The sequence below is a fragment of the Rhopalosiphum maidis genome, chromosome 3 (assembly GCF_003676215.2).
Source record: "Rhopalosiphum maidis isolate BTI-1 chromosome 3, ASM367621v3, whole genome shotgun sequence".
NCBI lineage: Eukaryota > Metazoa > Arthropoda > Insecta > Hemiptera > Aphididae > Rhopalosiphum > Rhopalosiphum maidis.
The window spans coordinates 49960257-49976318 of record NC_040879.1 but is presented as its reverse complement, the minus strand read 5'-3'; the positions used below and the strand labels follow the sequence as shown (position 1 = coordinate 49976318).

At 28.3% G+C, this 16062-nt stretch overlaps 1 protein-coding gene and 1 pseudogene across 1 annotated transcript; one reads left to right on the top strand and one right to left on the bottom strand.

The window, feature by feature from the left end:
• Positions 1–6912: 6912 nt before the first annotated feature.
• On the bottom strand, positions 6913–10670 carry LOC113557974 (annotated as a pseudogene).
• A 1635-nt stretch (positions 10671–12305) lies between these two features.
• LOC113557975 (E3 SUMO-protein ligase gei-17-like) lies at positions 12306–15863 on the top strand. The gene is made up of 4 exons (XM_026963511.1): positions 12306–12323; positions 13661–13818; positions 13880–14661; positions 14748–15863. The coding sequence occupies exons 1-4, from the start codon at positions 12306–12308 to the stop codon at positions 15803–15805; spliced, it is 2016 nt and encodes a 671-aa protein (XP_026819312.1). The 3' UTR covers positions 15806–15863.
• The last annotated feature ends 199 nt before the right edge of the window (positions 15864–16062 follow it).

Sequence of the window (16062 nt, the reverse complement as noted above, 5' to 3'; positions counted from 1 at the left end):
ATAAATTGTATGATTAATTAATGACCCATATATAAAAATAAACTTATGAAAAATATTGCCCATAATTTTTCATAAACAAATTTACTTTTTTTTTCTAGCAGATACATATTTTTATGTAATATATAAAATAATTATAATAATATTTTAAGAGGTAAAAATGCTGAGTATTTTCAAAATCGAAAAGGATATTTTCATTGAAAGTCCAAACAGTTGTTCACCTAATTTAAAAATAATAGATATTGTAGTTTGCTGTCAAGATCCTGCCACAATTCAACAATTTTCTGAAATTCAAATGTTCATAATCAACTTGCTAATGGTAAATAGGATAATAGCTTAATTGTTGTAGACAGTAGGTATAATATTTAAAAAGACATTGTAAAACCTATTTAATGTGTACTTGCAGCAGAAAATTAATATTTTGTTTAAAATAATAAAAACTCTCCTTGTTTTTGATTGCTAATATTTAATGTTAACTTTGTATTTTTAGGTATTGTTCTTAGTATTTTTGTTGAATTTGAAGGATACCAGATTAAATTGTTTTGACTATTATCTGATAAACAGTAATTTAAGTGTTAATAATGCTGTGCATTATGCCATTAAAGCTCTAAAAATTTATTATGTTTTTTATAATATTTAGACTTAGACCTACTTTGCTTTTGATACTCATCTATTAATTATGATTCCTTATTTAAATTATAATTTATTTTTTCTTGTGAAAAATATGTAATTGGTAGATATTCTTTGATTACTATAAGTCTTATAGCAAACTGAGAATTTCCACAATCTAAATCCATTTTATAAGAGAGAGATAGATAATTAATTTTAATGTATAATAATTTATTGTTAAAAATCAAAAACAAAGCAAGTCTAAGTATTATACAATAACAATTTAAAACAGCTTTAATTACATAGTTATAGCACTAATATAACTTAAATTACTTTTTATGAGATAATGATCAAAATACTTTAAAGAACATTTAAAAATTCATAGCTAAAAAATGTGTTTAGTAGTAGCATTGATTACTAGTATTATTATATATTAATAAATAGTATTTAATTAATAATGGTAATCAATGGTAATAGTCATCAAACACAAGGTGAGAATTTATGTTATTTTAAATGAAATATTCATATTCTGCCACATACTGAAATTTAATAGGTATTACAACAATAAGAAAAAAATAAAATAAAAATAATAACATGGTTAAAAAAGCAAATTAGTGTTGATATCAATATAGAAATTGTTAGGTACATAATAAATGCCACAGCAACTTGTATGATATGAAAATAAATTAAAATATATAGCAGAAGATCTAGCGTTTACATTTTATAGTTTAAGATAACCTAGAAAAACATTTTTTTAATTAAAAAAAAAAAATATATTCTTATAACTAATTTCTTAAAATATTTTATTATAAATAATAATTAATAACTCAAGTAAATTCTTAAAAACTATAATTTAACTTTTTAACTTTTCACTACATTTTTAAAGTAATAATCATTTTAAATTTATGGAGTAATTTTTACACTATGAAATTTAGTATAAATGTTTTAACTCACTAATTATAGTATTTAAACTAATTTTTAGGGAAAAGGGAAATAGTAAGCTAAATAATTATAATTTTACATTATTCTGCATATTAACTAATAAAAGTTTAATCTAAAATAATTCAAATTTGTGTATAATAGATTTGTTGTATAGCTTTTCAATATTTCCTCCAAGATTTATAAAAGTACCTAATTGTAATAAGACTGATATTTGTATACTCACTAGCTAAATCTACTTAATATTAACAAGTTAAAGATGAACATCTTAATTTCAAAAAATTATTTGACCGTCGCAATATACTAGTCAGCGAGATACAATATTCATTATTTTTAAATCAAGTGAAACAACTGTTTGGGCGTTCAATAAAAATATTTATGTACTAGTAAAATAAAGAGTAAATTTTTTTATAGAACATCATTGATAAATAATAATAATAATCTATGCTAATAGTTCAAACAAAAAATATACAAGCGGAGAATTTAAAAACACTGATGATAATAGGACAACTTCCAGTTGCATAGAATTATAGTGCAAGTATTAATTTGTCAATAGGTTCTATTTCACAGTTCTTTAATTATAATAAAATACAGAGAAAATAAAATTTATCATTAAAAAATTGAAAATTATTAATTGGAATTAATCTATATAGTATTGACAAATTTGAATGTACAGTGGGTTGCAATTACAAAATATTAAGATGTATAATATCAACAAGGGATAATTTTTAATAAATATATTATAGTGCAAACAAATATTAACTTATTACTAGCTATAAATAATACCCTTAAAAACTTATTTTTAATAAATATAATCAAACTTAGTGAGAACTAATCTACTTTGGATTCTTAAAATGTTTTTTATGTTCCAATTTCCAGTTATATTAATGTCAAGAAGATTTCTAGACATTCATTACTTTGTAACAAAACATACATTTTATTCTTCTAATAGTGGCGGTTTTGACATGTAATTTTATAGAAGGCGACAAAATATTAAATAAACTTACCTTAACACAGTAGCATATGTGTAATAGATAATGTGTTCTTTAAATGATATTGGTTACGGATAAGAGCTTAACCAGTAATGATTGATTACTGCTCTTTCCTAGGGTGTACCACATAGAGGTATATCCATACATTTCTCCTTACGACACATTATATTGATTTATTTACATTTTATATCCATCAAATAAAAATAAAAATGTGATAGATTACATGACTAATCTTTGTTGTAATTTTATTCAAACTTGAAACTTAATAAACAAATAGAAAACCTAGAAAAAATTAATAGCCATAAAGCTTTTATAATAAAATATATATACTTAATTAAATAATACATCTTAATAAACCAAATTGCAAATATATGATATATTAATTTGTATATGATTTTATGATTTATACGTATTATAAATCAATATATTTTTTTCTTTTTACTTAGACAGTCCTAAAACGCTTTGGTATTTTTAAGTAAGTCAACTAACACATTTTCTATAAAAATACAAAAAAAAACAATTTTAAGACAAAATATATTACAATATAAGTTATACTACAATACAAACAGACATACCCGAACGAAGATTATAGTAAAAATATAAATATTTAAGAAACAAATTAATCAAATTCGCAGTTAATGATAATAAATTACAGTATACCTGTGTAGTGTGTCGATAATACTTCACGACCAAATGATAACAGATTAGCGCATACAGTTTGGGACGTTTCATTGACAACAGTGCTCAACAGTCAGTGTGGATGCGCAGTTCTCACCTAGCGGCTAGCGAGTAGCGTAGCTGTTTACTATTTACCGGACGGCCAGCGTTTGGTACCACTGGTGGCAGTAGATTGTGAACGTCTCTGACGGCATTTTGCGCATGAGCTCTTCACACTGTTCTACGTATTTGTGCGTAGACGCACTTCGTATTATCGACTTGGGCGTCGGCGGCTACTGCCTCTGTCAAGCTTCCACTGCTTCTAGCGGTCATAGCGCCTGCGCAGTATTCAGGTCAATGACTGGGGAAGAGGGGCATCACATCAACATTTATTATCTCTGTCTATCTCGCGCATAAAAAAGGAACAAAGATATTCCGTATTTCCATGAGTACGACCGTACGACTCTCTGGATCAGTTTAGGGCAAAAGCATCAAAATAAATTTCATAAAGAAGAATATTTAGCTTATAACGTTACAGCTGTTCTCGCGTTTCGTTCAAGTTCTGTGAAAAAACAAAAAAAAAAAAAATGAAATATTCCAAGTTTTTGTTTATCTAAAGCATCTTATGTCTATTAAATTAAGTATACGAATAAAATTCAAAATAGTACCAAATATTAATATTATTTCAATAATAAGGGAATATTCTTTAGTATTATAACCCGTCGGATAGAACTCATAATTGTATCACGTCTACTTAATACGTAACACATAACTATCGATATGGCTTGATTGGAGGGGGGCAGGTAATTTGTTTTTTCGTTTATTGTTCCAGCGCTACAATCGATAAAACACTGCCACAAATTTCAGACGCCGACACCTCGACACCACCACATCACCACACTGATATCGATTCGGACATCGTCCAATCACGATCCAGCACACCGAGACCGCGTCGGCGCCCGGACCATCACCACCCAACACGCCATTGTATTCCTGCGCACAGACCGAATTACTACGCCGCGCCGCCGCCTTTTTGGTCTGCATTTCTACAGGTCGGGCTGTGTAAAATCTTTGTGGTCCAGTCGTTACCCATCCAGTCGTCTGTCTTGTCGTTACTGTTTCACCGACGAAGTTTAATCAATACCGTACACTATCATACATCACTAAGCCGTTCTTGCAGTATTTGTTTTAAAGGTATTCATTACTGTATACTATTTGTAAAATAATTGTACAGATCAAAATAATAACGATTATATCGAGTTGTTAAACAATAACGCAGTCCGGTAGCATGTCGTTTGCTATGTAGCCGCGCTCATCTTGTTTGGGTGCGTCACTGTCAAAATGGCGGACGTTCCGATTAGCGAATGCCGTTTGACGATTAGCGGGTTTTATTACTCATAATACTCCCTAGTCCCTTTATTCGAGTTAATAAAACAATGGATATCGGCTCTTTTTGTTCTAGAATTATATTATGAAGTGTAAGTGTGTTATCGTGACATAGGGTTTAGATTTATACCGATTAATCACTTAAGCATGCTTCTATTCTGACCACAAAGTATTGTATTTGTATTAATTCGACCACTTGCATTTAGTATTGCTATTTTCTATCTATTAATGTCTTTAATTTGTTGTATCTACTTGCGCGTACAGGTTAATCGTCTATTGCGCCATGTACCTACTTATTAACCATTATAATTGATGAATTAGTTATTAAGAGGACGCTAAATTCGCATGTGTTGTCCGGTGCATACTACTTGCGTCCGAGTCCGAGATTATTATCAGTGTGCGATTTGCGTAATAATTAATTATTACAAACTATTTGATAACAGAATAGATTAATTGTATGTAATTCCATTAGGTATATTTGATTATACTTTTTATTATACATTACATTATCGCATCACATTTAATTAATTACAACTCTCCAATCATTGTGTATATTTTTACGTACTAAGTTAATATCTGACGCCATAGAAGTACTACATCCGCCATTTAGCTCAGTACAAATAAATTTTGATAGTTTATTGATGTCTGTTATAACTTTTCGTTTAAAAGTACCTTGCTTAATTTTTGTGGTTTAAGGTGTTCAGATTCAATCGTATCGTAGGTAATTATCTATTATTTGTTCAGAAATCATACACAGAAAAAAAATAGTTGCTACTACTATTTAAATATTTCTACTAACCTAAGATTTAGAGTCGCTATGGTGACAGCAACTCATTTAGTGATAAATACTTTTACCATTTAGTTAGTTATTGTATAATTGTAACTACTATATAAATAGTTCCATTGGTAATTATTATGTACAGCTAATATAACTGAATGTATAGTACTTTTTACTGTCATAAATAGTAGTAAGAATTGAAATATAATAATTATTTTAACTAAAATTAACAGTTATATTTTAGTTTGTTTAGTAAACATAAACAAGTTCTTATAGTTATAACAACTATATTTTATAAAGAAAACAACTATGTATTCAGTGGGGTGATTGTGCCCCTCCCTCGATTTGTTTTTTATTTAATTATGTTTTCATTAAAATAATAATATAATTATGTATTTTTAGTTCATGTATTAAAAAAATTTTAGCCCCTTCCCCTCTGGTATTAGTATTATTGTGTTGGATTAAAAACAATACAAGCAATTCAAATCATTTAAGCTTTAGTAAGTAAAAACAGGTAAAGGAATGAGTCCATTTATTAAAATACATAAATAATATGTATTATACATATATATATATATATATATATATTATTTAAAATTTTTAAAATATGTCATATTAAGTTCATAATATATTTAAATAACTATTATTATTTCATTGATATGTACCATGAGCTCTCATGTAACTCTTTGAATCTAATAGAAGTAATAGTTGATGATTTTTTTACAACATGATTGGTCATGTTCATCAAAATAAATAGTATCGAACATTTCATATATGGCTATAGGAATAAGATTAGGTAAGGTACAAATATACTTTAAAAATCCAAACACAGGTATATTTGATAAATCAATTACAAGATACATATTTTTGGTAGTGTAACGTACCTTTTATTTCAATCCATGAAACAAACTGTGAACTATTGATACATGTATTGTTTAAACTTATTACTAAATTTTGTTTTAATTCTTCAGGATACTATACCACTTTTCCCACACTGAATCATTTTGAAGAATAACAATTGAAATTTTGAGAAAACTAATGAGCAACTTTTAATTGGTTTTTTAGAGTCAATGTGTAACAAATATTTTTTCTACTGGCTTGAGCTGCTTTTTAAATTATCAGTGTTTCACTTCAAATCTCATTGACCATATATTTATTAAAGGGCCTACTTTTTTCATAATGTATGGGTGTTAGATAGTGAAATTTAGGTTTCAATTGAGTATGTATCAGTCTAATGTACAAGGAATTATGTTCAGTTATTAGTTCTCTTAACAGTGAAGGGCACCCTATCCCTACACATTTAGATGTTGATAAATCTACTATTTATTTTAATAGAATATATAAATGAAAATATTCTGAACCTATTGGAATCAAATCGCCTACAATTAAACCAAAATAACGAATAAAGCACCACATTTCTGCAACTGACATTTTACACATCCTAGATTTGGTACTTTTGAGTGCTTGTTCAGATATTAGAGAAGGTCTGTTCCTTATTTCAATGGGTCCATAATCAAATAACTGAATTCTACTATTCAAAGTTTCAACACTAAATTATTTGAAATCTAAAATAAAACTTCTCAATATTCCTGACATATCATAATTGCATACACCTTTGAGTAAATCATGCATTAAGTCTACGGAAAAATTATTTACAACATGGAATGATTCAATACTATTCCAAACACATTATTCTTTTATACATGTTAATAAAACATTTTCTAAATCAACATCAGTAGTATAGTTATCAATTGTACGTAACTTGTCATTAATCTGAAACAACATTTTATGACATTCTTCTTTAGAACTACAGCAGAATCTGCATGGGTAATTGAAAATAAAACTTTCGGAAAATCCTAAAATACTATGAAGTCCAAGATTGTCACCTACAATCAAGGACAAGCTAAAATAGATTTTGAATTATTTATTATCGACAGTTACTTCAATACCAGTAGATTCTAAATCATTTATTTCTGAAATTAAATGTTTAAATGTATCTTTATTTCCAACTTTTTTTTTATTCAAAGAATTGAATAAAAATACTAATAATTTATTTTTTAATTTAGAGAAATATTCATGTGGAAAAGAAGGTAAAGCTAAATAAACAGCTCCCAGCTTTTGGAGCATGAGACCCAAGTAGGTTATTTGTTTCAAATTCATCAAAATATAAAATTAATAGAAATAATATTTTATTGGGATTTTGTTTCCATGTATTACTTTGAATGAAACTATTAATTATACCACTATTATCTTTTAATAGTTCCTGATTATGATCTAACATCACGTTAAGAACATAAGGAAATTCAAAAAGTTGTTTAAGCAATATTTTTAATGGTACACTATATGCTTTAATAGGAATTGATTCTATTATAACATGTCCATTTTCAAGCTTATCATTAAGACGTTGACCTAAAGTAACTGCTCGAGATTTAATCAAGATGCCTAATTCATCAAAAGCTTTAAATCGTAAACACTAAGTATTCAATGTTTTAAAAGGATTACTTAATATATTCAACATTGTATTCAATTTAAAACTTCTATTTGTGGTAGATTATTGGGCCCGAGTTAAAATTTTAACTTCGTTTTTTATGTAAGGTATAGTCATTAAGAAAGGATATGAAGTCATCAATTATAAATTGGATTTTATTTCTTGGAACACCTGACTGGTTATACCATTTAGATAATAAATTGATAGCATTTTTATAAATAAGAGATTCAAAAGTTGATATTTTCAGCATAGTAGATTCATGCGAAGAACCTAAATTATTGGATTTAAATAACATATTATTTAATGGAATAGGCTGAACAATTGAATTAATAAGTGGTTTATGTGTTTGAAAATTTATACTGTGAGAAGGAATGCCTGGTTGATGAACTTTGTTAACATGCTTTTTAATAAAAGAGTTAAATGTTTCAAATTATCTAAAACAGTTATTTTCATTACATTTATAATGAGTTATATTACAAGAATGATAAATCTTGAAGTGTAAAAATAATAGCTCATAGCTATCAACTTCAGTACTACATTTAAAACACTGAGACATTTTAAATTATGATAAAAAAAAAAAAATAAGTAGGTAATACTACCAATGTAAAATGAATATTTTTAATAGATATTATTGTATTAAAAAAACTAAATATTTAATGAAATTTTAAAAACTTTGTAAATGCTTAGGTAAAATATAAACAAATCTTAACTTATTATAATACATTTTGTATGTACTTGAAATCATTTATTATATTATCAACAGATTGATATTGCTTGTCATGGTTCATGTTTATGCCATAAAAGAACTTCTGAACAAATTCCCAAACATGGTCACGTTCTTTAGGATAAGTTAAATTGAGAGCAAAGAAATTCTTAAAACATATATCTACAGCTTTTAGAAGTGTTTCAACTTTATACATAAATTTGTTAATAACAACATACGATGCTGTTATCACTAGGTCATTATTTGGATTAGGACAAAGCAAAGTTATATATGGTTGAATAGTTAATCCATACTTATTAGCTTTAGTTTTTTTTTTATCATAGATTTCTTTTAACTGAGTGGCATTCTAAAAAAAAAAAATATATTGAAAATTATAATAAGTATTTTGTTATATTATTATTCATCATGTTTCCTTACCTTTATAAAGCAAATGAAACCTTCTAAGACTTCTATGTATGAAGGTTTCCAATTTTCAGTTTTTTTTTTTTTTTACAAAATTCTTACAGAATGATTTGATAATTGTTAAAGATGGAAATATCCTTGGCAAAAGACTTAAAGCAGGTACTAAGTATCTGCAATATGAATTAATGTTAAAATTATAACTTATAAATCAAAGAACCAAAGAAAATATAATTAATAAAAAAATGTTATGTCAAATAGTTGCCTTGTTCAATAGGTGTATTAACAAAAGTGCACATTTTGTATCTTTTTCCAATTGAGGTTTGAAGTTATAAATATACTTTGATATAGTTTTGACAAAATTGGGAAATATATTAAACAAAGATACTTCTTTTCCTGAATACATTCTTATAAAATCTATTTATATCTATAAAACCAAGATTGTTAACTTTAAGTTCTTAAGTTAGGTACAGATTTTTTACTAATATTGTAAGAAAATTAAACCTTTCAACTAAAAATATTTAAGAAGTAATAATTATTAATATATTAGTACCCAAATATATTTTATACTAACCAACTGGTATCCATATGGATCACTAATTGCAGGATACTCATGAAAATAAAAAAGTTCTTTTTCGCTTGATATTAATTTGTTACATCTGTAACTACTAGTTATGTCCATTTTTCTATAACTGTGTACAGGTTCCCGATTATTCTTAGCCATAAGAGATTGTCATCTAAGTCTATATAACATAACATTGTTATTGATACTAGTTTTAGCTATTTATAAGAGTATTTTATTTTTAATTTAATTAATTCATAAATGTTAAACCTTCATTGTTGACAATCAAATTATCCAAGATGTTTAGATTCCCGTTATTACTATTTTTATCATTAGAATTTTGTAATTTTGTTATGTCTTTTCCTATGTTACAATAGCGGTCCCACAATTTTCCACGATTAGGATGAATATGTTGTTGTTATGTTTTGTATGGTATAAAATATGTATAGATAGATTCATTAGGAAAAAGTTCAATAATACCTAAAGCTAGCTTTTGTATAGTATTAATTGATAACTTTTCATCAGAACTTTTATGAATTTCAGAATCAATAAACAATCGAACCAATTTAGTTCTCATATGAAAAGTCAAAGATCTATTTTTCTGATAGTAATTGTACAAATTTTTTCCCTCTAGAGAACATTACAATATTTGTTTTATGTGTTGTGATTTAGTCTAATATGTCTAATAATTAATAATGGAATATATTATATAATTGGTTACTACTAGTAAAGTGATTGTTAATTTGTGCTACACCAGTTGTTATATCATTATTATTATCTTACTTGGTTTTCAATATTAATAGTATTTAAATCAAGAACTTGTATTTCATCAATATTAGCAATATCAATTAATTCTTGTTGAATATAAGTTTGATTTTGGACACCCTTATTTATAAGCAAATAATTGTACATAATTAGATTTATCTCAACAAATTTAACAATGTCATACAAATTTAATAATTGTATTAATTTTACTTTGTTGAATTCATCAGTAATGTTATTAATATAAGTATCACCATGATTTTTAAGTTCATTTAAATTTGATAAAAATGTTGCTTGTGTTCTTATTTTAGAACTAACAATTTTATCACATTTTCAGTTAATTTAAAAAATGAACTTTCACCAATTTCTTCATCTATAAAATTTGTTTAAATTTTTTTGATTATAAAGATATTAAAATGTTTAAATTAAATATAAGTAATAATTTAAATTATTTTAGTTCTACTCTGGGGGGGTTCCATTAATTAAATAGAAGTAAGCATTACTTGTTAAATAAATCCAGGGCCATTCCCTGGCACAAAGTGTGTATTCTAGAAATCAAAGTGTGCAGTTTGTTTGCATGTGTACCCATTTAACATTTAAATTTGTAATTGGTAATTTAAAAATAAAAACGTGCCACTTCTATTGTATCTATTGAGTTCATAGTGTAAATATTACCATAGGCATAAGTTGCAAGGTATTCGGCTGATAAAATAAGCTCCCCAAAAATATAAATGTCCCACCGCCCCTAAAAAAATGCTTGTGCCACCATCTTGAAAATATTTATTATTAAAAAATAAAAACATATTTTTATGAAAATGTTATGCTACTCTAACTGCTATTCATACAAATACAAGACCCTAAATGGCTACATACCTGTGTGCATGCCTATCCAATTATTAGTGTTTATATTATTATATTATACAATTTTTAAAGATCACTTTACAACTTAATTTACCTTTGAACGTTGCAATCACTGTTTCAGATTTAATATTAGGCAGTAAACAATAAAAGTTATACCTAAATTAAAAATAATAAAAATTCTCATTTCCTGTACATATTATAGTACACACTACAACGATCTTACACTTAGTAACGTTGATTATTTTCAGACTTAAATAGTTTAATTGTAATTTTACATAATATTCAAATCGCAGTTAAAAAAAAATAATTTCTGTTATAAATTTACAACAGTATAAATAAAGTTTTTATCTATGAATATAATATCATACAAGTACAGGTGCACCATAATATTTTTTTGTACCAGGGCCTATTATTAATATAACTAACTTACTATAGTGTCGTATTTTAAAAACGAGTCATGCAACTTCCTATAGTGTCACCATGTGAACTAGGCTTATCACGGCTAATAGAAAAAAGCTGAGAAATCATTTAAAAATAATAGGTATATAATATGTATATATTTTACTTACTTATGTCAGAAGCTTTGACTTAATAAGTAAATAAAACACACGACCACGAGTTCACTTGGACAATTAGTAGTTGGCAGCTGGCTGGTTAATTTATAAAAATAATATTAATCATTGATGATAATTAATAATAATTACCTAAATATTTTAATAAACGCAATTCACAGCGGTAAAGCGCAGTTACAAACCAAAAATACAAATAAGTATTAAATAATAACGAAATTTAATTCAGTGTTTATGCCGTTTATGGTAGGCAACGGAAAACAAATTTTGATAGGAAGTTTCGACGTGCGTACTGCGGGTAGCGGCATCGAGCATATCATATAAATACTAGTAGCGGAGAGCCGGGGAATACGATAACGGTCTTTCGCGTGTCTAGGGAGAACCGAGAAAATTATAAATAAAAACGAACAATTATTATTTCAACCCAAATTCAATAGCTAACTTCTCGTCTAACTATTCGTTTTAGTTAAATGTATTAAATATTACAGTCAGATTTATATTGAACTATTCAATGTATCTAGTTATCATACAAATATTTGTTTGCCTATACTCGTCTAGTACTTACACCAAATTAAAATAGTTATGGTGATCAATGGACAAGTGAGATCAGTTGTTGGTTATCTAAGCGGTCAGTGAAATTTTCGGACAACATGACCATTGTGCGTATTCTTGTATCTTTTTTATTAAGTGCGTGTACGGGTTATGTGTAGAAAAGGTTAATATCACAAAACACCTGCGTACTTTTAACTTTTTATTTAATATATTTTAGAAAATAACTTTTTAACAATATTTTATGTAGTAGAAAAACTAATTAATTAAAAAAACGTAAAAATCTACAAAAGTGTATATGTGTGTCTGTGTGTGTGGACAAAGCGTTACTTAAAACTTACGAAATACTTTCGCGCAATGTCGCCAATGTCCCCACATTTGTAAATGCTAATAACATTTTATCGTTAGTCGCAGACATAACATGGATATAATATTTATGGACACAACTTCGTCAGCGGAGTATGATTTCGCGCGTTGTACCTTTTTAGGTATACGATTGTGTGCAGTGACAGAATAACAAAAAACATGATTTTAACAATTCAAAGGATTACGATTGCGCGTAAAATTGGGTGTGACGTTATCAAATTTTTATTTAACAAAAATCAAGTTTTACCATTATTATTTTTAATATTTAAATCAGATACAAATACATTCATTCAGAAACCAAAAATAATATAATATTAAAAAAATGTTATTAAACTGTTATAAAAGAAAAAAATTATCGTTAATTTACGTAAATAATACTAAATAAAAAAGTTAATAATTAAAAAAAGTGGAAAATTTACATTTTAAAGCTCCGATACCTATTTACATAATATTTGTATTCAATTTTCTGTAATTCTTCCTTCGATTTTGGTTTGATTATTCCTTTAGAAATGGTAAACGGATTTACCATATATTTGGCAACGTTGCTTAAAAGTAAATATAATATAGCGTGCGCAATCGTATCGTATCTAACTTAGTTACTATAATTATGGCAGGTGTGAAGAATAATATAGTTGAGTTGCATCCCCAAAACGGGACGCAAGTTACCTGTTGAATTTACTACCTGCAAATTTTACCTAATAAAATTTATAAATCACATTCAATAGTGAAAATACGTATGTATATGCTACGAGTGTTACGACCACATATATTTTAAATTTTCGAGTATAAATGATCGGCGATTGGATCGTAGACCGTAGTATTGATTTAAATTGAAGCTTTTATCACATACCTATTGTACCATAGGATTGTATTTATAAAAATTATTTTTCAACAAGGTAGTCGTTGAGTCTTATATGAAAACTTTGTTTGCCAACGTTTCATTTGATTATCTTTTGTGATTAGTGATTAAAGAAAAAAATGGAATTTTGAAATAATATATTAAAACATGACATGATTTTCAGACTAGAAAAATATCCAAAAATGAGTCAACCACAAAAGAGTCAACCACAACAGAGTCGACCACAACAGAGCCGACCACAACAGAGCCAACCACTACAGAGCCAACCACAAAAGAGTCAACCACAACAGAGCCAACCACTACAGAGCCAACCACAACAGAGTCGACCACAACAGAGCCAACCACAACAGAGCCGACCACAACAGAGTCGACCACAACAGAGCCAACCACAACAGAGCCGACCACAACAGAGCCAACCACAACAGAGCCGACCACAACAGAGTCGACCACAACAGAGCCAACCACAACAGAGCCAACCACAACAGAGCCGACCACAACAGAGCCAACCACAACAGAGCCGACCACAACAGAGCCAACCACAACAGAGCCGACCACAACAGAGCCAACCACAACAGAGTCGACCACAACAGAGCCAACCACAACAGAGCCAACCACAACAGAGCCAACCACAACAGAGCCGACCACAACAGAGCCAACCACAACAGAGCCGACCACAACAGAGCCAACCACAACAGAGTCGACCACAACAGAGCCAACCACAACAGAGCCAACCACAACAGAGCCGACCACAACAGAGCCAACCACAACAGAGCCAACCACAACAGAGTCAAGCACAACAGAGCCAACCACAACAAAGCCAACCACAACAGAGCCAACCACAACAGAGTCAAGCACAACAGAGCCAACCACAACAAAGCCAACCACAACAGAGCCAACCACAACAAAGCCAACCACAACAGAGCCAACCACAACAGAGCCAACCAGAAGAGAGTCAACCAGAAGAGAGAGGATGTAAATGCCACGCTTCAAAGGAGGATTGCGTATTGAGCGGAAACTTTGAATTATATATGAATGGTTCATTTCCCGAAGATAAAAGCAGGATACGCTTTAAACATCTCCCATTTCAACGTGTTATAAGAGAAGTTATTCCACCAATGGCTATTGATTTCGGAAAAATTATGGAACTTGCTGGACCAAAAAACGGTAAGCCTAATTATAAAAATAGTTAATAATAATTCACTTAATACTCATACATTTTTTGAAGTTATTAATACAATTTTTTTTTTCAGTACGCAATCATGTTAGCGTCAAATTTTTTTTGTCATTATCCGATTTTGGACGAATTAACTTATCAAACATCGCTTCATATGATAAAAAGCAGTCTTTCCAATTGCAGTTCCGTATTGGAGAAAAATTGTCTGGGATAAATGAATTTTCAGAAATATTACCAGAACCATTAGAAATTTGGATCAATTCTAAGAAAATTCTTATGCGTGACAGACATAGCCCTATACACATTAGTGTTATGGATTATTTGCACTTGAATACTATTAATGCTAATATTGTTACAATACTTTGGCCTCAGTGTTCAAAAGTATATTTTTTGATAGCTTATTTGGTTGAAGTAATTAATGTCGAAGAAATGGTGGAAGAAATTAAAACAAATAACGATCGATATTTTTCGGCATTAAGTACAAAACAAAAAATTACGGAATTTATGAAAAATTCTAATACTGGTTTAGATTTGGCAGCCTATAAATTAACTCTTTTATGTCCAATAAATAAATCAAAAATGGAATTGCCTGCCAAATCTGTCAAATGTAATCATTTACAGTGCTTTGACCTTGAAGCTTACATTTCTTTGAACAGAATAAAAGATACATGGATATGTCCTATTTGTAAGAAGTCCTGTCTATTAGCTGATTTGAAAATAGACTCGTTTATTTTGTTTATTATCAATAGTTTGAATGTTCCGAAACATTGTGAGGAGATAGAACTATATGCGAACGGTAAATGGAAACCATGTATATCGTACGGTGATAGCCTTGAAGATGTTCAGACTACATCTTGTGGTCCTTCAAAAAAAAGAATTCTTGAAATTGATTTGGGTAACTCAGATGATGAAAATTTAGACAATAATGTAAAAATCGTATTGCCGATAAAAAGTGCTGGGAATTCCAATAATATAAAACCGGAGAATTATATAAATACTACTACACACACTGAGCAGAAAAAAGTCGATGATACCCCAATATTTACCTACATAGAAAGTTTGACCATAGTAAGAATAAAACCTTTAGAACCAAATAAAGTCGAAACCTGTCAAAGTCTGCCCCAATCCCAATAAACCGATGTACAAGTAACGAATAATGTTCAGGACAGCTCATTTGTCCCTATTAGAAGGATTCTACTATGTATAATATGGCATGCCATTTTAAATTTAGTAAAAATGATTATTTAAGTTTTTAAATTAATGTTTTTTTTTTCACTATTATATACTACTACTATGTAATATCATAGATTAAATAACATTAAATTTACTTTTCTAGTAAAATAAATAAATAACTATTTTATCGATTGTTTAACTATATGTTTTAATATGTA